The following is a 27,380-nucleotide window of genomic DNA, read 5'->3' as shown; positions in this document are numbered from 1 at the left end:
AATGGTGAATAAGTGAATTCATAGATTCACAGGACAGACTAGTCTGAGCCAAGGGGATTGAGCCCTGACATGTTTGTTTGTTTTAAGTCTTAAGTTCATGAAATAAAGTTTTATTCACAGAGTATATTTTCCTGAAAATTTGAGAAACCTAAATGGACCATGATACTCTTAATACAAGACAAAAGTTAAGGTAGAAATAAATAAAGGACTTATGTAATCCAAATATTGGCATTGCAACTATTATTTCTGTACAAGTGCTACTGAACCTAAGACAAACACGACCGTCTGATCCCCAGCAGCTCCACAGGTATCTCAAGCAGTTAGATATTTGGTTCTTGCCTCTATTAAGCATCCTGGTAAAGGACCATTTCTAGGGTCTAGCTCTTAAAAAAAATTTAAAAATTAAAATCTTAGTCTTACCTCTTCCTGAAGAGAATCTCAGTTTGGAAATACATTCATCTCCTAATCTCCTAAAGGTCTCAGTATTCTTTTACTAGGACTCTACTTGCACTTAGATTCATCTTCTCTCCAGAGGCTTCTTTTGGAATAGAACTTAAGCAGAGAGCTGTTTTTAACATTCCTTGTGCATTATTAGTACTTGTTTGAAAATGTCAGTGTCCTCTGCTATGGCTAAATGGAGGTGACATTCCATCCAGCTGTGCAACATTTATGCTGACACCAGCCCAGCAGAGTTTATTTCTGACCTAATCAGGGAGGAGGTGTTTCTGCCTAAGCATCAACCCCCTCTACAGTCTCAAAGCAATTTGTACATAAATTCAACATTTGAAAACAAATTGTTCAAAAAAATACTAAGTACAAGTGGATGGAATTATAACGTATGAACTGATAGATAGAATGAATTGATTTGTGGATGGCAGTAGCTTAAGGGATTAATTATCCCCAGCTTTGACTGTGAGAGGCATTAGATCACATACCTTTAAAAAAATTTGCTGCAAAGCCTGCTTTATTGATGGTTGCATCAGATGCAAACTTCATCCATACTTTGTTTGAGCTGGATTTGATGTCTTCTGGCTTCTCGTAGCCACAGAAGTGGCCGAGGAGGGGGCTCTGCTCAGTGAGGCCGTCTCGGATCTCCAGGTAGTCGTAGGAGCAGGCATCGTGCCACTCGATCTGCAGTGGGAAAAGTGTCTGTCTGTTTCTCACGGTGAGATTTCCTCAGCCAGGCTACTGACACAGTTAGACTTTGCCCACAGACCAGCTCCCCAAACAACTGGCTACAGCCAAGTACTTGCTGTGGCTGCCACTGAGCTCTTCTGCAGCTCAAATTGCATTTGAACCTAGGCACATCTCAGTTCTGCCACTGCTTCATGGCTACCCTGCAGTGAAACCCAGTCCCTGACCATCTACAAACTGCTTCTGCAAGAGAAGCTGTAAGAAACAGAGCAGAACAACTGCAAACAAAAAGGCTCAAGGAATAGCCATGGTGAGGCTGTAGTGTCAGCCCTTTACAGGACAAGCATGGTGAGTGTACACAAGCCACAGGACCCTGTGGGATGGGTGACATTTAGGCACCAACCAAGGTCCTGCTCACTCCTGTCTGTGACTTAACATCAGCAATCAGAGACTGATCACTGCCATGCAGCTAAGATTGTAAGACATCCTATAACCAGCAGAAGAAAACTTTGTGTGACTTCTTCAAAGTCTGTCTGCCATCTGGGAACACAATGTTCCTTTGGGGAGTCACATCCTGCAATCTGACAATTCCCAGTGACACCAACTAGAGGTTTTTTTGACTGTGACCATTTACTTCCATTTGACCAGAGAGAAAATTTAAGGACTCATGAGTCCCTATCTAAATCATCAACACTTTTGAGTTCCTTCTAATTCCTTCTGTCTAGAGTAACAGTTTTTGAAAACTCAGCATATTTTAAACTTCAAAACTCAAAATCTCTGAGCAAATGTCTGGTAAGGTAAATGGTACTCTGAAGTAGTCAAACAATTTTTTTATTCTTCTTATTATTGTTATTATTACTTTCTTCTTCATTTAAAGGGTTTGTAGAGGCAAAATAATACCTGTAATATAATATGCAATGATATTTCTCACCTCAAAGGCTTGGAATGTGATTCCTATGTGAAAACCCTCAGAAACTGTGATCTTCCAGATACACTCTTTGGAAGGTCTGTAGTCATCTGGGTAATTGGGAGATTGGATCTGGCCAGCATCTTTGTGTATTTCTCCACCGCAAATAGCTTCATAAAAAACAAACAGCAAACCCATGAGATTGCAAGCTTGTCTCCAGGTAAAGCCCACTCCATACACACCTTTCTCATCAAATCTGTTTCAGTATCGCTTGCTATACAAAGGCATCACACAAGTCATAGATGTTTTCAATATTTTGTCTTATAACAGTGTCTCCTACTTTGCTGTCCTAATGTCCTCAGAAGGCGAGCTCACTGGGACAGAGAATTTTTATACATTTGTGTTATTCATACTCCTGCTCACCTTTAAATCTCCTTAAAACCTGCTACCAGCACTAAGAACCAAGAAAAGCTTGGGGTGAGGGTGTGGGAGAGGGCAGAAGTTGCAAATCTAATCCAGCCACACGATGGCAATACTAACAAGCACAACTTGACCTGTTCACCACCAGACCATCAGGCTGACTGCTGTGCATGAAAAATAAAGTTTTAGTGCTAATATAAGAGTAAGTTCAAATAACAAAATAGAAAATTTAATGGAAATCTAGTTTAATACAAAACTAGTGAATATCTTGAAGACAACAGCAGCTCAGCAAAATTGTCTGCAAGACTATGTAAGAAATGAAAGCAAGATCAAGATCACAGGCTAAAACCTGTGTTACCCATGACGCACAACACACATCTACAAAACACATTAATGTTTTGGCTGTGCCTAAAGTCAAGGAAACAAAAAGCACCAGCAGAAAGTACAAGAGACATGCTACTGCAATGACACCTGCCAGATGTCAACCACCCTCACCCCTGGCTTCTCCCCACAAGGCACTGCATTGCAACTCAGATATGGGTCTGCACGCAGTGTCCTGCAGATTGCTTGCATTGGGTAACACTGTCTTGGTCTTGCATTGTAAGCTGCTAACGTAACCCAGTTAAAAGCACTGTTTCATTAGTGCAGCTAACCTCCGTCTTACAGAATCAGTGTTAAAGCACCACCAAATTTGCACCCAAAAATCCAGCTGCAGAGCACAATTGAGAGTGCAACTTGAGCTCCTCTATCCATTGCTACCAGTGGTGCTTGAGAAAACCTCTGAAGGACCCTTTAAAAAACTCTCCCCCACCCAACAGAAAGAGGCCTTCAAGAGCACAGGACTTTTTTTTCTAAGAGCCATGAAATTGACAGCCAACAAAAAATATTTTCTCTATCCACTGCTGAAGTTCACACTGACATACAGCTGAATGTCAACTATACTTGGAAGAGCCTTACTGCAAAATGGAAAGAAAGAACATCTACGGAGAAGATGGTAATGATGGCACATTCAGGGCTGTCAACAGTGCTGCAGGGCAAATCCACCAACATCTTCCCTTCTTAAATCTCATAAAAGAAAGGGAACAGAATGACTGAACTAAGAGGACACTTTCCCTACATAAACTGTCATTTAGGATCAAGTAATTCTACTGTCATGTGGCTGCATGCTTCTGCCTCTTTCCTCCCATCCTCTGAAAACTTTAGGGCCAGGACTTGGAGGAATCCAAACCCAAAAATCCGTCCTCACCCACAGTTTCCAGAAAAGTTCAGATGCATGAGCATTCATATACACCGTCACTAAAGCAGAAGACAGAGAAGTAGTGCTAAATTTGAGGGAGGAGGTCAAAAGAAAAAGAAGAACTTACAGCATCAGAGAAAGATTTTTGACAAAAATTGATAGAAAATTAAACAATTATATGCAATCCCGCCTGGAAATAAAAGCTATCTTTATTGCCTAAGCACAGAAGTCACGAAACACCTGAGCAAGCCACTTTGCAAAGGGCAAAAGAAACCAGACAGTATCAGAACTTGCCTAAGAGGGAAATAGGGATTAAAGAAGACTTTTGGAAAATCTCCTATTTCAGCAAATAAATTATGGAGAGACATGTAGATAATCTCTCTACCTGCTGTTCTGACAAGAGGAGGCTGAGATATCCAGTGCTTAAGCATTCCCTTCATCATCCAGAGATAAGAATGAACCTGTGCAATGAGCCATCACGGTGTGTGCAGTACAAGCTGGTTTACCCCAGTCATACTCTGTGCTTGCTCTCGGACAAAGCCATGGATTTGGCAGCCTTACAATGGGAAATTTCTTGCAGGAAAGGGTTATATACAAAGCCACTCCTGAAGAGGCAGGAAAACATGAACTTGGAGTTTGTTTGACCACTAGATGCACATTCTACCTTCAGTTGCCCTATTCAAAAATCAAGTGAAGTAAGCTCATATTTACTGAATCTTTAGGGATCACTTATTAATCAACAGGAAATATGGGAAATTGTCAAGTGAAAACAAAGTCACTTTGCAAAGTGACTTTGGAATGCAGCCAAGGTAAATTTTTTTTCTTCCAATACCATTTAACAATACGAAGGATGATGGCATACACATTAATTTGATCACTTCCAATTCCAACAAACTACCATAAAAGGGGTGTTACAAACCACATGCTCCAGGCAACAGCTCCTTTTCAGGAGAGATGTTTAAAAAAACCCAACATCAGGCAAGCTACTTCTGTCTCTGGGGCAACAATTCCTGCAGAAACCAGATATTTCTCCTGTGAAACAGATTTGTTAGTCCCAAACTGCTGTGAAATCTTCATATGCTTTATTTGCACTTCCCCAACAGTCCCATGTTTGTTTCACTTCCCTCTGTTAGCATCATTATTCATAAGTTTATGGGACACTTGGGCACTGGGCTTCCAGCACTATGCTTGTTCCTGTGGCTGAAGAAAGAAGATGATGCAATGTTGGTATCAATACAGTCAACCTCAACACTGTTGACAACACTGGTATTTCTAAAAAAAATGCCTGCTGCCCAGAAAACAATGAGAGCTTTTAAAACATTTTAGAATCATTACTGCAAAAAAACCCAAGCATATATGGAAAAGGGAAGTTACTGATTTTTAATGACTGTGGTAGTATTGTTCCTCCACTGAAGTGGTTTCATCATCTCAGTGCTATGCAAGTTTCTAAAATACCTGACCTGTAGAAGATCTGAAATGCTAATTTCCAATTTTCTGGAAGTAAAACATACAAAGGAGAAACAAAAGACTAACCTTTGAATTTGAGAAAAAAAACCACAACCAAACAAACAAAACCACCCCAAGACAATCTATATTAAGTGATATAAAATGTATGATCCCAAACAGAACTTTGCCTGTTAAAATACTGAAATAAACTCTTGCTCCATACACTGCTGCTTGCAGGGGCTGGTTAGACCAAACAGAACCTAGCCTAAGTATGGAAGCTATTGCTTTGTGTTCCTATCTTGCTGTGCACCTCAAAATGCGATAATACAGTTGGAAAATTCATGCCTTGTCTACTGAAACAAGCCACAAAATCTGGCAATTCCCATAAAAACAAGGGCATAGCTGTATCTAACCACACAGTGCAGCAGAACTTCTCCTGATCCCATAAAGCCCTGCATCCTGTTCCATCTGCTCCCTACGATGCAGACTTCTGGCTAAGGGTTGCACCTTCATAGAGCACAAAGAAGCCTTTGCCCAGGATGTTACTGCTGCTCCGGAACTCGATCCACAGCCTGCTGTCCGTGGAGATTACTGGTTCAGGAATCTTGTCACCACAAAATCTACCTAGAAGGCAAGAAAGCGACAATAAAGATCTCTACAATCTCCTGAGGGACAGCACAGCATAATGGGCACCTGTGACCCTGGCAAGCAAAGAGTCTTTTGTAAAGGAGTGTGCTTGTGTAAACACCTTTCACTCCCATCAGTTGTGCTATTAAAAAGTTTCTGTGTCCCCCCTTCATTAATTCATATTCTTTTTCATTATTAAGTGAATTAAAGTTCTCTTCAGCTGGAAGCAGAATCCAGTTACAGATGAAGCCTCTATTGCCCTGGTAAATTCAAATTGTCTTGGTCACATAATTGAGCACTACCATGGTGGGGAAGCATCCCCCTGTCCTTCTAGAGATGTGGCATTAGGGAATGTCCTTTCCACCTGCTAAGTCTTGAAAACTCCTTCAGCACTTTGCACCCAGGAGCAAGTACTCCAAGTCAAACCAAGGGCAGGACATGGCCATGCTGATGAGAATAATCACTTATCTCATTCTCTGTTCAACAAATCCCAGTTAAGCTTCAGCAGTCATTTAATTTCTTTCAAGAGAAAGACACCAGGAGCCATTTTGCTCCATGACTGCCCTAGCTTTGAGCTTTCTGGCATGTACCAGCTCTGGTAAACTCCCAAATTTTGCCAGTAGGAATGAATCCTGAAACAGAACAACTGTAGATGGCATCTGCAGCCTGGAAAACCTCAACAACCCAAACTTGGTGCTCCTATTTTGAAGCCAGAAGCTCCTCACAGAAACAGAGCAAGCACCAAGTGTGCACTGATAGGCAGGGACATGCACTTGGGTCAGAGGTTTGCACAGAGCAAACATGGTTTTTCACTACAGCTCATGCCAGCAGGGCTATACACTGAATTCAACATGGTCTTGACATCCTGTCCAACTGAATCCCAGTCGGAATCTGACAGAGGCAAAGAGCAATTCTTCAGGTTGAATTTAGTCAGGACAGCAGTGATAGGGATCCTGGCCTTCCAACACCAGGCAAAGGCATCTTTGAGCAACTTCCTGTGGGTATAAACCTGGTTAGTGCCTCACCTTCAAGACAGCATCATATTTCCCATTAACTGGCTGGGAATGGCAGTTTCACCACCAGTTTTTTTCCTTGCAGAGTCACCCATCCAGATATTATCTTGGGCCCAGCTTCACTCAGCTACAATTGTGCTCCTGACCTGCCCAGTGCTGTTGGAGCAGTGTGACAGCCCTGAAGCATATCAACAGCATCCCCCAGCTCCACTCCCGAAGGGGATGCTAAAAACAGCATCAGCACTGCAAAGCTTCTTCCTCTAGGGTCACTGAGCAACTTCCTCCTGGATTTAGGCTTCGAGTTTAACAAGGGTGTCAAGAAGAGGAAACACAGATGAGGAACGAGAATGAGCAAGCTCCTTAGAGTGTGATAAAGGGCCCATTCATAAAAAGTTATACACCATTTAAAGGCTGGGTTTTCACACACTTCCCTGGGAAAATATGCAGCACACATGTATTTTTTCTCTCCACAAGAAGCCTGTGCTTTCACAATTCACAGTAATCCCCCTCCTCACCCCCTGCTGAATTGCCGTCTGTCTGCCTCTCTGACCTAATTTCATGGGCTCAGCCCCATGCAGGAACCACGGCCACTCATGCAGTGTCTCCTTCCAGATGGAAACACTCCCAAGTCCACCTGCACTAGGGGGACAGGGAGGTGCTTGGCTTCTGAAGTACCTTTAAATTACTCAGCAGAAAAAAAAACAACAAATGAGGAGCTAAGTTGCAGCTGCTGGGGCAATGTTACCTGACACATATGCAGCAGAGAACAGCAGTATGTGCTGCCAACCCCAAAATAGGCAGTAAAGAGTAAAACCAGCTGCCAACTGCCCTGAAAGGGAGGCCCACTGAAACCTGGGAAGCAGCATGGCTTCAGCCTTAGCACCTCACCTGGTACAAGAACTAGGATGTCCAGTGGGGCCAAGGAGAGCACCCAAAACTCCCTAAACCCTCGGACCCAATGCTCAGTAGCCCAGTCGTGTGCTGCAGCACCTCTAACAGAGCTGGGGATGATGCCCAACCTGATTGCTTCTTTCGCTTTAGGCAGAAGGGGCTGTCATAGTGCCACATTTCACGTGTTTGGGACACTGAGCTTAGGGGATGAGGTCAGGATCAGAGGCAGTGGCAAACCAGGTGAGACTCTTGAACCATTCAGGGTGACAGCAGACTTGCAGTTATGATAGCAGGAGGCAGAGAAACAGGGAGGACACAGAAGAGCTGCACTTCGTAGAGATCTCTGGGAGCAAAAGCAGAGCGGAGTCCTTGCACAACTTAAGATGGCATGGTCTAGCAAGTTCCCTGCTAGGACTACAGAGGCTCAAAGTACAAATACTGTGTATTTGTAAACACAGATTCATGAGAAATAATGGCAGGAGCGTGGGTCAGGAGCTGTGCAGCTGCTTCATTCTCACTGCCTGACAGTTCTTCCCTGGACTTAGGAAAGAGCAGTAACAAAACTCCAGAGACTACATTTTTAGTCCCAGCCAGGGCCCTGGCTCACTTCCCTCCCTGCCTCATTTCTCAAGCTGGAAAAAGAAGGAATAAAGCCTTTGTGACCACAGGGCTTGGAGCATGGATCACTGGGAGTGAATACAGCACACCGACATCTCTGGATGGAGACACTGTGGGATGGCCAGCGCACAAGCAGGACCTAGGATCCTTCCAAGTAAAGGAAAGTTTGTTTCTGTTTGTTTTCCCCACCCACTCTCCAAAGCATCAAGCAGAATACACAAAATGCAATTAAAATGAAATAGCCACTCACCCAGTAACGGAGCCTTCCTCCAGTAGCCATCACGCACCTCCACATAATCATACCAGCAAAGGCGACTTTTAAATAAGTCCATCGATGTGAAATTTAACATGATCTGAAAGGAGAGAGTGCACATTTCTCCTTGGGGAGGGAGTTACTTTAAAGAGAAGACTCTACAGGTTGCTTCATGTTTCATTTTCACTACAGCGCTGCCTAAGTGAGTATGCATGGCAAAGGCAACTGGGCTGTTTGCAGGATTTGTACACCACCTTTTCTCAAAGAAAGGCTTCTCAAGGTGTTTCAATGAAATCATGACAGTATATGACAGCAGAGAGCCCCTTACTATCAATTCTGTAATTCAAATTCAATACTTTTCAGTTACTAAAATGTTACTTTAAAAAAAGCCCAGTTCAGATTTTTAAAATTAAACCCTTTGGTTTTGAGTAATGTGAAAATCATAGAGGAAGACATTGTCACAAACCACATATATTTGGGGTATATACCTGAATATAAATGATATGTGTAAGAAGTATCAAATTTTGCTAATTAGGTTCCACATTCTGACCATCAAACTCACATCATCACTGTGATGCAATCACATTCAGTGGCTTTAACAAACAGAACTTGGCATTAAAATGTTATTTTCATTTCCTTCCTCTCTAAGATGGATCACTGGTCTTGGTCTGGGAGGTCACCATTGGCATCTACTTGTCTTTTTTTTTTGGTGAGATTTGACCCATGTAATTAATTTACATCCAGAATCTGAACATAGTCACAGAAATGTCTTTATGTTAAAATGGACGTTCTCCCCCAAAGCACTGGTTGGGTGTGCAGAGTGCAGTTGTAATGATGTCACTCACTTTTTTTTCACAGTTTTGCATTATTCTGACTTTAGACAGCAAAAGGAGATTAATCTGTTTCTATGCAGATGAATGCTATAAGCCCAGTATCTGTTCTGAGCTAACACCTCAGTGCAATAATTTGCACCAACCACTGCATTGAATTGAACAGGTAAATTGAAGCATTTAATCTGAAATCAATTCTTTATTTCCTTTTTCAACACTAGTGGTTCAGCATTAATTAGACGCTGGGTCCTTCCTGACACAACTCTGAAGAGGCTGAGAAGCAAAGGGAGAGTTTACAGTAGATTGACACCAGGAAACTCTCAGTGCTACAGTTGTCAAACCTGGACAGCTCTTGGCTCTCCTGCCCCAGCGATGCTCTCCCTGCAGCTGGTGGCAGGAGCTCAGCATGGCAAGGGACTGGGCTTGCAGGTGACAGAAACAGGTCCTGGAGCCCGGCAGCTGCTGCAAAACAAACGAGCTCTGCACGTCTCGGCCCGAGCGTGAGCCTTAAGCGTGTCTGCAGGGTGATCCTCAGCAAAGTCACTCTGCCAAGGAGGGGGCTGCTCATTCCCGCAGCCTGCCATGGCGTGACAGGCCTGAAGGGCTGATGTTGCTGGATTAAGGAAAGATTTCATTTCTACAGCAAGATCAATAAAACAAAGGGAGCTGGGAGGAAGGTGGACAGGGTGGATGATTGATGTGCAGCGGGGCTTGGCGTTTCCAGGCGGGAAGTGGGAGTGCCCTGACAGGGACATTATGCCTGCATGACAGGGGCAGGCCACGGATGTCACTCACAGTTCCTCAGCTGCCTTCAGGACCCCAGATTGCAGCACATTTTATCTAACTCATCTGACTGGCTTTGGAATGTGTGCTTGCCAAATCTAACAGGTGGCAGGAAATGTCCATGCAGGGTTTAGTCTCAAACTGAGAGGGAGGATCAGAGATCAACACACAGCCCAGATATGTGAGGGGCTCTGCTCCAGCATCACCACTTCTCAAAATCACATATTCCTGACTCCAGCTCTCTCCTGAGTGGTGCTCAGGAGCCTTTCCAGGCTCCATTCCTGCACGCCAGGCATGCAGAGATCTTCTGGCAGGTTCTAACACTGTCATCACAGGCAAAACCTCACAAGAGGGAAGTGCAGAGTATACCTTGCGCTGCTGTGGCACCTACCTTCTCCCCTGGGGTCACCGAGATCCTCCAGACACAGTGGGAATAGGAGGGGTAGCCATTTGGAAAGCCAGGGGCTGAGAAATTACCTGTTGACTCTTGCAAGGTCTCTCCACAAGCTGCAGGAGAGGGGAAAACAACCTATCAAAAAGGAGTGACTCTGAAAGACATCAGGGTCTACCAAACTGACTGCTCATGGCTGCTGTGTGCAGGCTGGTGGCTGGCACTCCAACAGGGCTCATTCATGGTACTGGCCAGAGGTCACTGACCACCTGCAGCCTTGCCAAAGGGTGGTGTGAAATTTGTCAGAATTTCTGGGATGGAAGATGATCAGTGCCAGGACATATGAAACAGCTACTAAAGAAGAACCCTTCTTCCTTCATCATCCTTCCACATGCCAGCACTTTCAGGTTTCAGTTGAGGAATATCTCATTCACTAATCAAATGCAAAGTATTAACCCCATCCCACTTCACAACCCCATACTGCTGCCAGCCAATCTGTTTTCACTTCATTACAAGCTGCTCAATGAAGTTCTCCTTAGTTACCTTTGTAAATTTTCTTTTTTGGGCTTAAAACATCCAACACAAAAGCAGGACAAGTCCCATCACCTTCATGTTTCAGCTGCCCAGCACCTTCCTGACCACCACACTGCACAGGACAAAACATGAGCACAGCAGTCCATTCCTCTTCAACTTCCTGTTCTGTGGCCTGCTGCAGTTGATGAAATGTAGATCCCAGAGTGACTTTTGGGAAGCAAAGAATATGCACATGCATATGATCCTTTAGGGAACTGCAGCTTCCAACATCTGGAAAAGCTGTGACTACTGTAGTTCTGCTCTCTGAGACAGGATGGCTGAGCTGGAACAAGGACCATCCACACTTGCAGAGCACCTGGCTGGCTGAGTGGGAGGACCACAAATATCAAGGCTCCCATTCCCTTGACAGTGCCCACCAGACACATCCAATGCCAATTGCAAGGAGCAGGGACCGTGGCTTGCCTGCTTCCCAGTTGCTTTTCCAGTTTCACAACCAACTGATATTATAAAGCTCCACTGGACCTGGAACTCTGTTTCCTCAGAGATGGCAAGGCAGCCCCCAAAAATCCCTGACTGAGCAGCAGTGCTTTGAAAGATCCACAAGGCCTTCCCTTTCTCATGGAAATGCCAGGGGTTGTTCCTCTGCTTGATGCTATCACAGGCTAATTTTGCAGCCATGATTACATTTAGATGGGCAGGTGTGCAGTTGGAGGTGAAAAGAGACAGGTTCCATTGAAAAAAGTGTAATATGTTCAAGCAGGGGAGAAGGAGTTACCTAATCTGCAATTTCTTAATTTCCCTAAGGAAGTTTGATCCACAGCTTAGCAGATCAGACTAGATGAAGGAATGTGGGGACACAGAAAGGAGCTTTTCTTTTTTTTTTTTTAATAAATAGGAGATTCCAATCCACAACTCACCAGGATAAATAAATGTTCTTTTTTTCTGCTCAAAAATCTATTTAAACAAATATGAAATTATAAAGGCAGCTCAAAATCAGAGGAAACGTGCACAACATGAGCATAGTGATAGGAGATTATTACCCTCAGATGAGCCATAGTGAAGGTTCCCAACAGGCCAGACTTCATTCTCCCAGAGTGTAATTACACAATGACTGGCAAGACCCTATAATTATGAACAGGTACTATTGTGTCTACTTGCAAAGACTACATTGCTGAAATATGAAAGCAGACCTATCTAACTCTCTGCCTCCCCAGCCCCTGTGCCAGGCTGGCCTTGCAGCATGGAGCAAAGTGCAGAGCAGGGGAAGCACAGCAGTGAGCAATGCATCTTTGTGGGGAGAGCACAACCTCTTGCAGAGCACCCTAAAAAGCAATATGACTGTACTCCACTTAGTAGCAAGGAAGACAAGTCCAAGAAAGAACTGTTCAGCACTTCTGGGATCTGAGAAACTGAGCAGGTAGAAAGGAACAGAGGTGAAAAGCAAAGCAGTAAGGTGAATGCTTCAGAACTCATTTGTAAATGAAGCAGTTGGGTGACAGGCACTTACAGCTCATCAGCTGGCTACTGGTACACTGTATCCTTTTGAAAATGGCCAGAGAACTGGAGAAAATTATATAATGCAGGACCATTCTCAATTTACTGTTTAACCATTCCTGCACAATTAGCACAGCTACACAAGCCTCCTTTAGCACAGCATTAGACAGCAGGATGAGCTGTTTTAAAGCTTTTGTAGTCACTGTAGTCATCAAATCCTCAACTGTGCAGCCATAGCAAATCTAGCATTAACTACTCTGTAGCAGACTGAGCTTGCCTTCCAGAAATTCCTTCAGTGAATTTCATTTCATTTCACCTGGCTTGGCACTAACTTTAACCCAGCAGGTATAAGCTTTGAGGAATTAAGAGCAATTTAGACCAGCAGGGTTTTAGAATGGACAAGCTAAGCGAGCCCTAAGTGCAGCAGGCACATGAGCTCCAGTCTAATGAGCTGGAGAGCCCTGTTTCTCACAACAGACACAGCAGTTGTTCTGACTGATTCCAGTGCATGCCTGTAACTCATCCTCCACCATACTAGCACTTTTTTTGGGAGATATTATTAGGTATTCTCAGATGGAGACTCTCTTTGTAAAAGGGAAGCCATCTGCCACTCAACTTCTGAATTATGTTGCTGCATTTTACCCTAAAATCCTCAGCTTGCCTGCTGAACAAAGTGTCTTCATCCTCAAGTCTCATTCAGACCCTGCTTGAACACACAGATGAAGTCCTTTGGTTTTGAACCCCTTTGCTTTGTATTTTGCAGAGGAAGAAAACTTTCCAAGCTACAGATTCAAATAGCAGAAGAAGATGTCACAGTCATTAAATATATTGCACCTCTTCTCCTAAGATGCAACTTGTGTATAAATCTTAAGGGGAAAAAAAAAAGCAGAACAACAGGTATTTGAAAAAAAGAAGTTTAGTAGGCTTAAATCTCTAATTATTTTCCTGCCTAATATGTTCTGAACTGCAATAACCTCTGGTAAAGCTTTGTGAAAAAAAGAAAAAGTAGGAAAAGTTCTACTTCACAAATGGAAAACTTGAGACTCACAGAAGAGTCCTCATTTTAAAGAAAGTTGCTTTGTAGCTTTTAGTTAGTACCTCAGGCCAAAGTGGCTTTTCAGCTTGCCTTGAGAAATCTAAATCTGTCATTGATTCTTCTAGCTATGGGAATGAAAAGCCTGGTTGGATTAAGTCTGACTCCAACAAAAAAACATAGTGCAAAACAAATGAACCCCTAGACTAATCCATGAGATAATTTTGCAAGAACAACATTTTATTCAACCAAAATCAATTTAGAGATAATGATGAGTGTAAAAAGAAAAATGTAATTATGAGGTAAAAAGAAAAAAAATTTAATTAGAACTAACAGACCTACAAGTTATACCACCCACTATAAGATAAAAGCAGTAATCTTCAAACATATAGACCCCGAAGCCCTCAAAATTCATTCTAGACCCTTATGGACTCATACTTTCTGACCTGTAGTTGGATACAGAAAAACAGTGGATTTGCACACCAACTATCCACCACTTTCCAGGGCCTCAGTCTACCAGACACCTTTCCACCATTTTGCTAACTCCTAGTCCCCACTCTGTCCATAGCCTTGTACATCAGTTCAATTTCCTACAAATAGAGCCTACACTGGAGCAATCTGAAGCCCTAAACGCAATAAGAATCCTGGCAAAGTACCAACAGGAGACACATCTTACACATGTTCTCTTCTCCCCCACGGCTCCAGCCTAAAGCATTTGATAGCCTGTGTTTCCCGAGTCTCTTTCCTCAAAGGCTGGGCTCTTGAACTCCAATGCTCTGCACATAAGCCATGTGTCTGTGGTGAAGCAGGCTCCACCTGCCAGGCCATATTTACCTGGGCACTTGTACAGCTTCCTCGCCTGGGCGATGTCCCCCTGGCTCAGGCGCACACGCTGACCGATGGTAGGCCGCACCCCGTTGTCGTCTCGACGGGGAAGGATGGTGTCGAGGAAAACCCCTCTGAAGGGAAGAGCAGAGACACACAGAGCAGTGAAGGAGGGAAAGTGACACAGTGAACAGAAAGCAGAGCTGGCAGGCCTCCCACACCCATCCCCCTGACCATATATCCCGTGCTAACAAGCAGTAGTGGTTCAGCTTCTAATAACTGCTAACTATCTCAAGACAGCCTGCTCACTATAGCAGACAGCTTCCAAATGTACAAGCAAGTCTGCCAAGCCAAATTCCTTTTGGATATCTCAAAATTGCTGCTGCCTCTGTTTGAGGTATCACATTCCTTGCCATAAATCAGAAAAAGCAATGAAATATTCCTGCAGACAGTTCATGGCACATCTGGCTCAGCTGGAGCACAGATCTGGCGTTTAAGCCAAAGAAGCAGAGGAAGGGGAGTTTTCCCAGTAGTAGATGGGGTTGGGCTGGCAGTGTCTGTGGCTGCCACAGACAAGAGGAAAAGATCATGTGCTCTACCTTTGTTCTGTATGAGTTTCCAAGCTAGTAACTCCACTTGTCTCTACCTCTTTTCACTTGCTACTATTTCTTCCATGTGCTTCACACTCAGGAGCTCTTCACTGCACTTCTGATCTCAGTCCAGTGAAGGATTTAAGCTCAGGCCTCACTTCTATCAAAATGCAATCCATGTAGCCAAGCAAGAGCTTGCACACAAAAAGAGATCCCAAGGGAGCATTAGGACTGTAGGGAAGGAGGGAGGGAATCAGAAACCTCAACTCCAGGTTGGCAAAATCCAAGCTGTTGCAGCCAGGCTGTCCAGTCCACAGGAACCTTTCACTGCACCCCTGAATGCCAAACAGGCTTGGGGATGCCAAAGCTATCACTGAGCTTTACCTTCAGCATCAGCTCAGTGAGGCAGACTGCTCTTTCTGAAGGACAGGATACAACTGTCCAGAGAGCCCAATGGGAAATCAGGGCAGAAGCAATAATTTTAGTGCTGCCTAGTTCAGAGGTGGGGAGGGAAGGGGGAAATTGTTTTGTAAATATTCAAACTGAAGAAAGAAATAGAGGGAAAGGAATTTAATCTGTTTTGAAAACTGGAATCAGCTGTTGCATGGGAGATGTTGGCGTTTTTTTCAACAGCAGAAAAATTCCTGATCAGCACCAAAACCAATACTTACAAGACCTGAGGTAAGTCCTGCAAATTTCAATTTATTAATTCAGTTTGTTATTCTAAATGCCAACTGCATGCCTTGGGCTGAATTTATTTAAGTTTATGTATTGAAAATAAATCCTCCAATTCCAGAAACACCACAAGCATAGAAACAGGTCAGTTTGCTCACAGTAAATTTTCAAGCCTCCTCAGGAGCTCACAGAAGAACCCAGCATTTGGCAGGGACATACTTCTGTGGCCTCTGAAATGCTTTCTGCAGATCTCCAAGCTTAACCAGGGAAGAATGACAGAGTTTAATAGAAAAAAGACCACTTGCACATGCAAAGTTTTGATTCTTTTTCCCATTCCAGCCCTCACAACTGTGCACTCACAGCCCTCAGCTTTCTGCACGTAGTATATACCTCAGGTACTGCTCACACAACACAAACAACCCACACAACTTCAAATTACCCTTGCTACCTGCCAAACACATTTTCTTCTAGAAGGCTGTACTCTGTGCTGAGGCAGTAAGATTTTTGGTTTTGCCTTTTCCTCCAATTGAATTTTTTCTTCTTTCACATGCGTTGTTGAACCTGACTCTCAACTACAGAGCAGTAAGTACACTTTCTCTCATTTTGCCATCAAAGGAAGCAAGAATAGGAGAATCTGTCTGGCCCAAGCCACACAAGTCCCAGAAGTCTCATGCTGTCCACTTAAACCTCATCTGCTTAGAAACATTTGGTACGTAAAGTTGCACATTTGGTGAGTGTCTCTAAAAGTGCAAATACTTTGACTCAAAAGTTAATAAATAACAAACAGACATCATTAAACAGAGGAGCTCAAGAAGTCTAACACCATGCTTGAGTAAAATACCTAAACTCTCCTCTCAGGGGTAGGAGAAGAACCCATGAATCCTGGATGCCCCATTCTCTTGCTGTCCAGGCACAGGATGAACACGCATTAGCTGCCCAATGCAGTGTAAGCCAAGCAAACACCCCACCATTCCTACCAGCAAAGAACAACAGAGTCTGACAGGAGACTCACACAAGTCAGTAGCATCTGCACAGCACCTTGATCATGCAAAGTGCCAGACCAATGCTATGAAATTATCAATTGATCTCAACAGATGCTAAACATTCACGTCCCAGGAGACAGGGTAACAAATAGAGGTGCCTAAGCAGCACTCAAGGAAGGAGATATTCAAGGCAGGTTAAGGACCCAGCTGCAGGCAGCTACCTTATATCTCCACATGCAGAAGAGGGATAGCATGACTCTTCATGCAGTAAAACCTGTGGAGGATCCATGTATGTCTTGTGCAGGATTAGGACAGTGCATTGCAAACACAAGATGTGCCTCCTGGGCACGGAGGCAGTGCTACCTACACCCTCATTTGAACGGGCGCTTTGCAGAGGTCATGTTTTGTAACTCCAGACTCTGCTGTCATGTCTACTAGCAAGCCACTCACTGAATTAAGGTAACCAGCTACTTGCTTAGGGCTTTGTAAAGGTTTAAACTTTGCTCTTGTTAAGTTGCCATTTTTAGGTCTTGACAGCTGTAAAAGAAATCGTTTCATGATACAGCAACATTCAGTTTAGATTGCTGCTATGTGTTGTAAGGAATGCACCAGGAAATAAAAGCCTGCAGCCACACTCTGCACAACAGGCAAATTTCTGACCTAGATGAGAACAGAAGTTCCAATGGTAAAAATTTGTTCCTGATGTCATTACAGCCTCTTGTGCCATACTCCTATTTCTATTACCAACAGACAAAAATGAGAGGCATATTTTGCTATGAAATGCAAAGAGATGACTTTATATCAATCCTCAAAAGTATCACTGGAAACTGCTAGGCCTCATCAAATCTCAGAAAGGCTATACCTTTCTGTCCCAGGTAAAAAGTTTAGAATAAAAAGGGCCCAGGATTTATAGCAGCATTTGACTATGGCAAGCACCATATGATTTACTATCATCAATACTGACTTTTAAAAGTTAAAAACAAGGTTGTACTAAGTGCCAGGTAAGAATTGCCACAAGAGAGTAAGTCACAGACATGGCTGTGTGTCCTTCCCCTGCTCACTCACACATCCCATCTCCACTGGTCAGGTGCTCACACCATCTTATGTCGACTTTTGGTGTCTGCTACTGCATTAACACACTCAATGCAGCCCTTCCCTTGCAGGCCCCAAGCAGGAACTCTCTCCCTTTCCTAGCCACTGATCTTAATGAAACCTGCTGGAACTTAAAACCTTCATGGACCAATTGGGTTGCAATTGGCCAGCAAACCTCAGTGAGGTGGGAAGGTCAGGTGCATACACCCACCAGTCTCTCTGGCTGGCCAATGCACTGCTCCCTTAGGGGAGCAGGTGTCAAGACAAGTCCTGGCAAAGTAAAAGCCAATTCCAGCCCTGCTTATTTGTGCTGAGAGCACAATCAGCCTACCAGAGCACTCAGTGCTCAGTTCAATTACTGCACAAAGACTGCAACTGGGGTAAGGGTGGGTCACAGAGACAAAGAGCTTAAAGAAAACAGACTTAAAAATCCTATCAAGCACCAATTTAAATCTAGCAGGACTCTTGCCATTTTTACCCATTTTGGCCCAGCAGTGCTCTGAAGGACCCTAGTTTTCAAGAGACACAGACTCAAAGGCATCCACAATATAAATGGCAGTAATAACTTAATCCTGCTTTTGTGCAAGACAATTCAAACCATTAAGAGTTTAGCAAATGCTAGGAGGGTCCAGCAGATGCTTCAAGGGAAGAAAAATTGTTTGCCTTGGATATCTAATGCAAAGAAATCTGCAAAGTCTGCAAAACACCCTTGCTCAGGCACCATCTCCTCCTGCCACAACAAGCAGCATTTCAGCAATTTTCCACTGGTTAGTGTGAAGTTGTCAAAAGAAAAGCACAAACCAACAGGCTTGGCCCTTCAATACAACAGGGGAGTAAGAAAATGTAAAAAGTCACAAAGACATTTTAATTTTTGCAACAAAATTTTTCCAAGAGTGTGAATACTTCCACTGTACCTTCCAACCCCTTTACTCACAGTATGTAGTGACAGAAAGCTCTTGGGAAAGAGCAATAGTAGGATTCATGGAGCACAATGCAGCAAAATGAATCTGGTCATCCAGTAACTCTCATTCCAAACACAGGACATAACTGTGTTTATATCACCTCTCCATCCAGTGGAGCAGTCTGATCAGAAAATGGGCTCCATCTGGAGGTATGAGATGGGAGTCAAGGGCAAACAGCCTGCGCAGAAACTGGCATTAGTTGGGGAAGGACTGATAACTCCTCCATGAAAAAACCCAGTCACACAGAACCACACAGCTGCAGAGGCCATGAGTGAAAGCTCATGCACAAATGGGTAAAAAAACCACCCAAGCAATTAAAGATCATGATCTAGAGTTCAACTCTCCCTCAACACAACCACTAGAGATTCTCATGGCTGTATTGTGACTCCAAAGCATAAGCTGGGCAACCAAGAGATTCAAAGCTTGTTCTAGTATGACCCAACGTGCACATGGGCAGATATGCACACAGACACATGTGTGCTGCCTGGGAAGGCTGCAAAGAATGTCAGCAAGGCTTTGGAAACTCTGAGATTACCAGGACTATTACTGAGTAAATGCAGTGGAAAGGGGAAAACAGGAGTCCACCATACTACACCCACCTTGTTTCTTCAAACATTTTTCAAGCCTTGCAATGCAGCAATAGATCAGAGGTCTCCTTCTAGGCTCTACATATCCCACAGAGTCAACCGCAACTACCAAAAATGTTCCTAAGGACATGGAACCTTGAATTATCACCTGGAGAACGTGTTCCTAGCATAGTGCATGATGCTGTCAAAGTCATAGGTCTCTCCAAGTGAGTTCACTTCCCCAGCTTCCATCTTTAAAAAGTTGTACTCCTGACCTGTGAGGACAAACAAAAAGGAAAAGAAGCAAATCATTCTTAGAGAATAAAAAAAACCAACTTTTACCTGTGGGAGCCTAGAATGAAATGGATATGCTCCTCTGTTTCAACAGCTCCAGCTGGACATCCAAAATTTCTATTCATACAGCTATTTTTACCCTTTCTCCACAGCAATATTTCTTCTTCTCTATCCCAACCTTCAGACCATCAGCATTTTCCACAAGTGTAGCAAGCAAGGTTTCTACCCAGCCAAAAGCCAGGTGAAATGACCTGAAGCATGATTTTACCTTGCTGTATGTTCTCTCTGATGATAGTGACATGCTGGTCCCTGTCAGGCCGTGTGTGCTCGTGCCAGAAACCCACCACATGACCCAGCTCATGAGCCACGATACCAAACTTGTCACAGTTCTTTCCAATGGAGATTGCCTGAGGGCCCCCACCTCGGCGACCCACGTAGGAACAACACCTGGAAAAGAAAACCCACAAACCCATCAGCACATCAGTGACTTGAGGAACTCTAAAACACAGGAACCGAGCATGGCATCTGGCAGGGTTCAGGACAGGCCACCAGTTGCATACACTATATGTACTTACACGTAAGTACAAAGAAAACAAAGAAAAAAGTGTGTATCTATAAACAAGCACATGTACACTGAAGTGTTATCTCAGGAAAAAAGAATCCAGAAAGGCTTAGCACCTTCTGAGCAAATACTAAATGATCCTAGCAATCCTCACTGAAAGTGACCAGCTGCATCTCTATGACAGATAGATTTCCACACTAGCCATTGGTGTTTTCTGGGCCAGACTTACAAAGCCAGGTGTGACTGAAAGTGCTGTTTGCAATAGAGAGCTGCAGGGAATGTGTGCATCACTTACCCACACGTTCTGTATGTGAACACAATGAAGCTCTCTTCATCAGTCCTCTCCACAAAGGTCACACAAGTGTGCTTCTCCCAGTGCCTCATTGCTTGCTTAAAGATAGCTCTCTGAGTTCCTGGAAAGGAAACCAAGAGGAGAAAACAGTAAAGGCCAGGCTTTCAGGAAAATCTCTAATGGATTTCATCTGGATATGGGAGCAGTCAACCTTTCAAACAGCCAACCTTATACTGTAGACACCTCTTGGACCCTGGGGCCAACTTCCAGCTATAGCATTACCTTCCTGTATCATCTTTTCTCTCCTTATATCTGATGAATTTACTGCTCTAATTAAATAGGTAGAAAACTTTACAGATTAAGTACATCAATATTTGTGAATATAAAACATGTCACCTTTCTAGGTACAGGCCATTCTGGCAGAGCTGCCAGGTGGTCTGATCTGAACACCACACAAGTGATGTGCCAAATTTGCTCTCATGACATGAATTAATGATCATGCCCATCCTTCAAGACCCAGGAATCTCATGAGTGCTACAGATGCTCCTCAAAACTAAGGCAAAGTTATTGTCAGGACCCCAGAGTACTTCTGCTCCTGCTCTTCCAACACAGAGAGAATGCTCTTCTGGAAAAACAGGGGGCAAGCACAGCTCACAGGTGCTGGCCTCTGAAGAAAAGTGACTCAGTCACTCAAGTATTTCTTGGACTCCAAGAGAAGAACCATCTCAGGGCACACCTCAGCTTCAGGCTTCCACAGTGCACAACTCCTCGTGCAATCATTCCCACCCTACCTCAGCAGACAGATTCCCAAGGACCCGAGTCTGTGGGATAACTCTGCTCCAGAGATTTCCTGCACAGTTTGACACACAGACCCATGGCAAAGAGAAAGCAGTGCTTTCACCACTGACCGGTGAAATTTCCTCCAATGACATAGGGGATGACGCCCCCAGGCCAGATCCTCTCAGCCCGGGCCGTGGTTGCCCTGCGCACTCTGGCAGAGGGGCGTGCATCCATCCCGGGCTCATCCGTGCGCTCCTTCCTCCTGGGGCTCCCTGCAAGCGTCCTGCTCTGCCTGCCGTCTGCAACACAGAGTGGCAACACTGTTTAAATCCTCTTTAGTTCCACCTGCAGCCCTCAGGCAATACCCTGGAGCTTCAGAAAAAGATAAAAAGAAAAAGCAAGGTGTTAAACCAAAACGGAATTCGTAACTTGATTTGCCGGTGATTTTTTTGGGACTTTGAGACTGCTAATCTATAGAAAACTCCCTTCTTGTTTTGGAGCCTCCATATGCACCATGCCAAAGCTGTTCTCCCATTAGGGTGTCAAAGCACATCCTTCCCTGTCTCTAGCCACTCCTTCTCTGCAACAGCAACTTCACAGATGGGGACACTACTCAAGGGGAACAGAAGGTGGAAATCAAGCTTAGATGTCACTGTATATTCTCAACTTGCCCTATCTATCCACTCATCTGCAGAGAATAGTTTGTTCTATTATGAACAGCTTCACAGCAACAACTACTCATTTGAGCTGGCTTGGAATAAGGTGACAGACTCCTAACTCTGAAATCTGTACTGAAAAGTATTACTTTGGTTTCACATACCAGGTCTTGGGTGGTTTGGAAATCTATAAAGATGGGACAGTCTCTGTTGGAGGAGGATGCTCAGGATGGGAAAAACAGAAGTGCAGATCTCCATCCATGCTGAATCTCTTCATTTTAATGAAAAGGAGCAAAAATACAAAAGGGAAAGCACAACACATTTCTTGTTACAAAGGGTACAGGAGCCCTGCCTGTGTGGTGTTCAGCACTGACCTTGAAATCTGCAATCAGATTCACACAGGCTTCTAGGCAGACCCTATCCCTTGCCCTGCATTTGTGCTGCTGCTCAGTATCTGCTCAGATACTGGTTATGCCTACACAAGTTGCACTTTTAATGGTTATGCCTACACGAGTTGCACTTTTAATGTGCTGGCACCTTTACTCAAAAAATCCTTTACTCAAAGCTTCCTGGTTGTTCACCCCCTAATTGAGGTGCCACGGGCAACTCAAACCCTCAAAGCAGCCACAGCCCAGCTGAGCTTTACAAGCCTCTGTGCGCAGACACCACTGCTTAGATAAGCTCCCTGTGCTGCTCCGCCAACTCATCAGCTGGACTAGGGCAAAGGAATAACAGAGTACAGGGGTTGCTATGCCTTCAGCGAGTGCCGGCCTCAAGGGTCACTCCAAGGTGAACATCTTTGTCACTCTGAGGAGCAGCACCACTGACAGAGGCTCACAGCACACTTCTGTGCAGCCCAAGGATGGCAATTTGTATGTAAATCAGCAAGACTGGCCACAGCTTTGCTTTCCAAGTCAGAGACATGGGCTGCTGGGTTATTAAAAAGCACAGGTCCTGCTAAGACCTTCCTCTAGTGACCAGGGGGGCTGCTGAGAGCCTCTTCCCCTATTCATCCCTCCAGCTGAAGCACCAGTAAGCAAACCACTACTGTCAAGGCTGAGGGGATCAATACAATGGGAAGGAAATCCAGGCAGTGTAAGGGAATGAAAAGAATGAACTTTAAACCCTCCCTCCTGCTTCACCAGGTCAAGCCCTTCCTGCTGAAGACCTTGCTCTGAGCTGCAGGACAAAAACGGGAATTTGCCTTTTGTTCCTCTCACTCCTAAGCACCTTCCTGCCATTTCAGAAGCTGCTCCATCCCCAGGCCAGCTGCTGGATCCTGGAAGGCAGATGCTCTGAGGTTGGGGGTTCTCCCAAAAAAGAACTCCTGCCTACACCTGGTACTGCTGGTACCAGGCACCAGCACAAACATTGGCATTGAAATGGCCACAGCTAGAAGAAGTGACAGGGTCTCAGGATAGAAGTAGTCTTGTCTTCTATCCACAAACTGCTCCTGTGCCTGCCCAAAATCTCTGTGGATTTGCACATGGGCAGCTCCTGATAGTAACCCCAAGGGAGGAGGTGTCTGCCCTGGGCTCTCCTGTGCCTGGTGCAGCAGCAGCTCCGCACAGGGGATTCTGGGTCCACACTTCTGTGCATCAACGCTTCCATTCCTTGCCAGCAACACACTCTTGGGCAAGTTCTCCTCACCAACAGCTCTTGACTGCTCCTTAGTAGGTACTTTTCTGCCTTTAACAACTGAAATTTATTAAATTCTCCTCCCTGGAGAGGCCTGACGCATTCTTCTAGCAGGGCCTGCTTGTGGGTAAGAGTGAGCTGTTGCCTCTGTATCACTTTGGTTATTTTTCCCCTTTCATTCACTTATTAAATTATCTTTATCTCAACCAATGGGTTTTCTCACTCTTGTTTTCCCTGCTTTCTCACCTCTCCTGCTGGAGGAGGGGAATAGTGACTGGGTGCTTGGCTTCTGGCTGGGGTCAACCCACCACATTATACAAGGCAAACCCACCCCTTCAGAGAGTTCACCAACAGCAAAGAATGCCTGGGCAGGGCTGATCTCCCAGGCATGGAGGCACACACATGTACAAAATAGTACAAAATATGTTTTTACAGAGGGTAAAAAAAGTAAATAAAAGATACCCAAAGGTCTGGGTGGGGTACCACATTACCCTTTTTAACTGCTTTGTCACTGTGGTCAGTTGAAGTGGCATTTTCATTTGACACCTCTTCTCCCAGGCCTCCTGCAAAGGAAAAAAGAGCAGAGACTCATCTCTGGTGAGCTGGCTGGCAGAGCTCTGATGTGGAAAGGACAGCAGCTATCAGTAATGCCAGCTGGGGGTCTGCTGGCCACAGAAACTGTCTGCCTTCCCTGTTCAGGGAGCAGGGGCTAAACCCTTGATAGAGGTAGGCACTTTTCCCAGATTTGTTCCTAGCTTACAGTGACACTTTGCAACTCATTACTATACCATGCCTAAGTTTCTCCATATGCTGAACAAGCAGAAAGTCTCTTCTAGGGAAGGCTAATTTCATGGAGATTTAATGAGAGCAGGAGCTGAACGAGCTGATCTCTGTAGAGGTATTGCAAGAGCAAGTTTCTGTAGTCTTGGTGGCAAGATAAAGCATAAAGAGCATGGTGAACCACCACATGCAGAAAAGAATACACTGTTGGTCATACAGTGCTGCTGGATGCAGTGTGGACACTGCTAAGAGGGATGTCTCACTTGTCTCACTTCCAAGACAGCTGGACATCTTCCAGTCACTGAAGCAGCCCTGCTTTGCCAGCTGGAAAACTCTCCTTTGCTCTGGAGCTGGCTTCTAGCAAATCCTTCTCCAGCCTGTCCAACAGGGCAAGGACGGGGGAAAAGGGATATCTCTGGCAGCTTGGAGAAGGACTGAGGGGATGGTAACAAATCTCCAACATTATACTACTATAACCGATGTGAGTATCAGGAAAATGATGATGAAAGATAGCTACAAAACAATTCAGAAGAAAATAAAATACCCAGCCTTTCAGCTGGCTATAGGTTAGAGCTTCCTAGTCCAAGAGACACAGTAAATCAGGGTTTGTCTCCCAAAGGAAGTGCCATAGTTTAACAGAGCTTGGCTGGACAAAAGCCATTAGATGTGTGAACAGGAACAAGCCTGATTCAACAAGATGGATTGCTCTGAACTCTATCACTCTTTTCCAGCTTCAATGTCCCATCCCAAGATTTCCCTTTGTTTTCTTTCATGCCCGGTCCTCGTCACTTCCTTAAGCCCAAGCTCAACAAAAGTTCCTCTCCTCAGTTTTACATCCCCAGGACTTCTCCCACCCCCACCCCTGCAAAGTATGCTATTCTTCACACAGTATCTCATTCCATTTAAAGGAAACCCCAACTAGCCATTCATCACCAGAATTATTAAGGCATGCAGTCTTTGCTGAGGCAAAGGATAATTTTGTATTTCTAAATAAATGCAGCTTGCTTCCAGTCACAAACAGATTGCTTCTTAATTGAACTTAGGAGGTGAATTATATGGTGAATTAGGGAAAAAGAACAACTCTGTATTTAGTGAATTGTTCTCCTAAGAGGGAGCTGCATGGGATTGAATTGCAAATGATGGCACCAACCCCTGGAGCCGGCCCCTGTGCGCTGCCCGAGCCGCTGACCTCTGCCGCGCCGGTGCCGCCGGAGCGCGCGGCTGCTCCGAGCCCTGAGCGCATTCTTTCCCAGAGATCAGCACAGGCCCTGGTTTCTTATGCAAAGAGGAGGTTTGAATAAACTAGTGTGACCAATGAAATCTACAACATCTTTGCATACTTTGTCTTATAGCAGCCCGTGAAAAGGGAGAGCGCTGCACAAAGGCCAGATATGGGGGTGCACATATACCAGATATTTTCAAACTCTAATCTCACTCATACACACAGGAAGCACCCACAGCCTTGTGTCACACAAAGGTGTTTGGAAACAAACATGAACATTTTAGAAGACCCTCTTCTGATTCACTTGAGTTTTTAGACATTTCCTATCACCATGATGCCTAAAGATATCCCAAAAATTAAAGTCACTGGACAGACATTTAGTCCTCTTCTGATTCTTTCCAAGAGAGGGCTAATGTAGAATCCCAGAAGAAGTGACTGGCCATTAACAATAAATAAGAAAGCCAAGAAATGCACCTTGTATCTGGAGGCAGTTGCACATAGATTGCAGATAATGTGTAGGTCCTGCTGTCCCCTCAACACATTCCTGAAGTGGTACCTCTCTGTCAGACTACTCTGTCACAGCCAGAAGCAGAACATATTCCAGTGTTACTGCTCCAGAGCACGAAATGCCCAGGTATGTACTGAAGCCCATTATCACTGGAAGCACTGAAGAGGAGAAGGGAGATTTCCAGTTTGACATTGTGCTCTGTAGAAAGCCAATAAAAGCAGGCTGGGTATCCCACAAAGACATGACATTGACTTTAATGGATTTCCAGCAGTTAACAAGCTCCCAAGATCATTTTCATCCTCACTACTTTCCACCCACTGCTGGGCTAGACCAGCACCCATCCTTCTTCAGCTTGAGTTTTGTATGCTTCTCCCACAATCAGTTGAAAATACAGAATTTGTTGGGTCATGTCTCCATGCACAGAGCTGTACTAGATCTCCTAAACCCTCTTAACCTCCACGTTTTTGTAATTCAATTCTTTCTAACAATTTGTCCTATTTAACAGGTGCAACCCCAGCAGAACACTGCTGGAGTCCCTCACCAGGCAACTTACTTTTGTGCATGACCTGGCAGAGACACAGAAGAGATTCTCTACCCAGGCTGGGGAATATTCTACCTTCTACCTACAGTGCACTTGTACAACAACTTGCTTTTGTGTTTCTCACAGACCAGCACTGCCAAGGGAGCTTGGCTAACTGAAGGAAATGTCCAGTAGCTTGAATGAACCACAAATCTGAGATAAACACACCATGTCTGCAAGCATGGCTGAAGAACAGGTGTATAAATTGTTTTCAGGAGCTAGAAGCAGCCTGAGCTGGTAAGTAAGGGTCCAGTGAAGCAGAAAGCAGCAGGCTGGGGCACTGCTGTGAAGAAAGCAGTTTCTCTCACTCTCCCAGGAGAGGAAAATGAAAATCCAATTTTGTTAAATGAAGTCCAAGTTGTTCAGCTGAAACCAAAATAAAGGACAACATATTAAGAGAGAGTGCACAGAGCATGCCAGCAAAGCTATGATGTTGGTAGTTCCCTTGCACCACTAGCACAGGCAAAGATGTGCAGCCTGAAGGAAGAGCAGGGAACAGATTCCATTCAGAACCCTCACTTCCAGTAAGAGAGGGCGGGACTTGGAAAAGTAGCAATATATCAGACCTGAAAATGTGCCTTCTACAAGATGCAATTTAGGATTGAAGGCATTTATTGCTGTGCATGTTCTGGTTTGGCTTTTTTTGGTTAAGCCCAGGTAGTATGAATCACCAAAAAGGGGACAATCAGATCTCTGGTCAACTAAAGCTTCTGTGCTTCTTCCACTTGTTTATGGACCATGAAGGGCTTCTTGTCTGAAAAAGG

General features: G+C 44.5%; 1 protein-coding gene across 2 annotated transcripts in view; it reads right to left on the bottom strand.

The window, feature by feature from the left end:
* The window catches only part of TLL2 (tolloid like 2), an 83,131-nt gene that overhangs the window by 13,412 nt on the left and 42,339 nt on the right, over window positions 1–27,380 (bottom strand). For both annotated transcript variants that reach the window (XM_054276731.1, XM_054276732.1), the window contains 11 exons: window positions 24,018–24,089; window positions 21,361–21,531; window positions 20,456–20,573; window positions 19,867–20,045; window positions 19,474–19,579; window positions 14,446–14,570; window positions 10,551–10,666; window positions 8,544–8,646; window positions 5,652–5,768; window positions 2,066–2,211; window positions 936–1,131 (listed from right to left, as the gene is read on the bottom strand). In XM_054276731.1, the coding sequence (XP_054132706.1) occupies window positions 936–1,131; window positions 2,066–2,211; window positions 5,652–5,768; window positions 8,544–8,646; window positions 10,551–10,666; window positions 14,446–14,570; window positions 19,474–19,579; window positions 19,867–20,045; window positions 20,456–20,573; window positions 21,361–21,531; window positions 24,018–24,089 (1,449 nt within the window). The remainder of the gene's footprint in view (window positions 1–935; window positions 1,132–2,065; window positions 2,212–5,651; window positions 5,769–8,543; window positions 8,647–10,550; window positions 10,667–14,445; window positions 14,571–19,473; window positions 19,580–19,866; window positions 20,046–20,455; window positions 20,574–21,360; window positions 21,532–24,017; window positions 24,090–27,380) is intronic.

The sequence above is a fragment of the Melozone crissalis genome, unplaced genomic scaffold (genome assembly GCF_028551555.1).
Source record: "Melozone crissalis strain CALT ecotype California unplaced genomic scaffold, PUWL_Pcris_2 ptg000019l_1, whole genome shotgun sequence".
NCBI lineage: Eukaryota > Metazoa > Chordata > Aves > Passeriformes > Passerellidae > Melozone > Melozone crissalis.
This window is presented reverse-complemented; position numbering and strand designations above follow the sequence as displayed.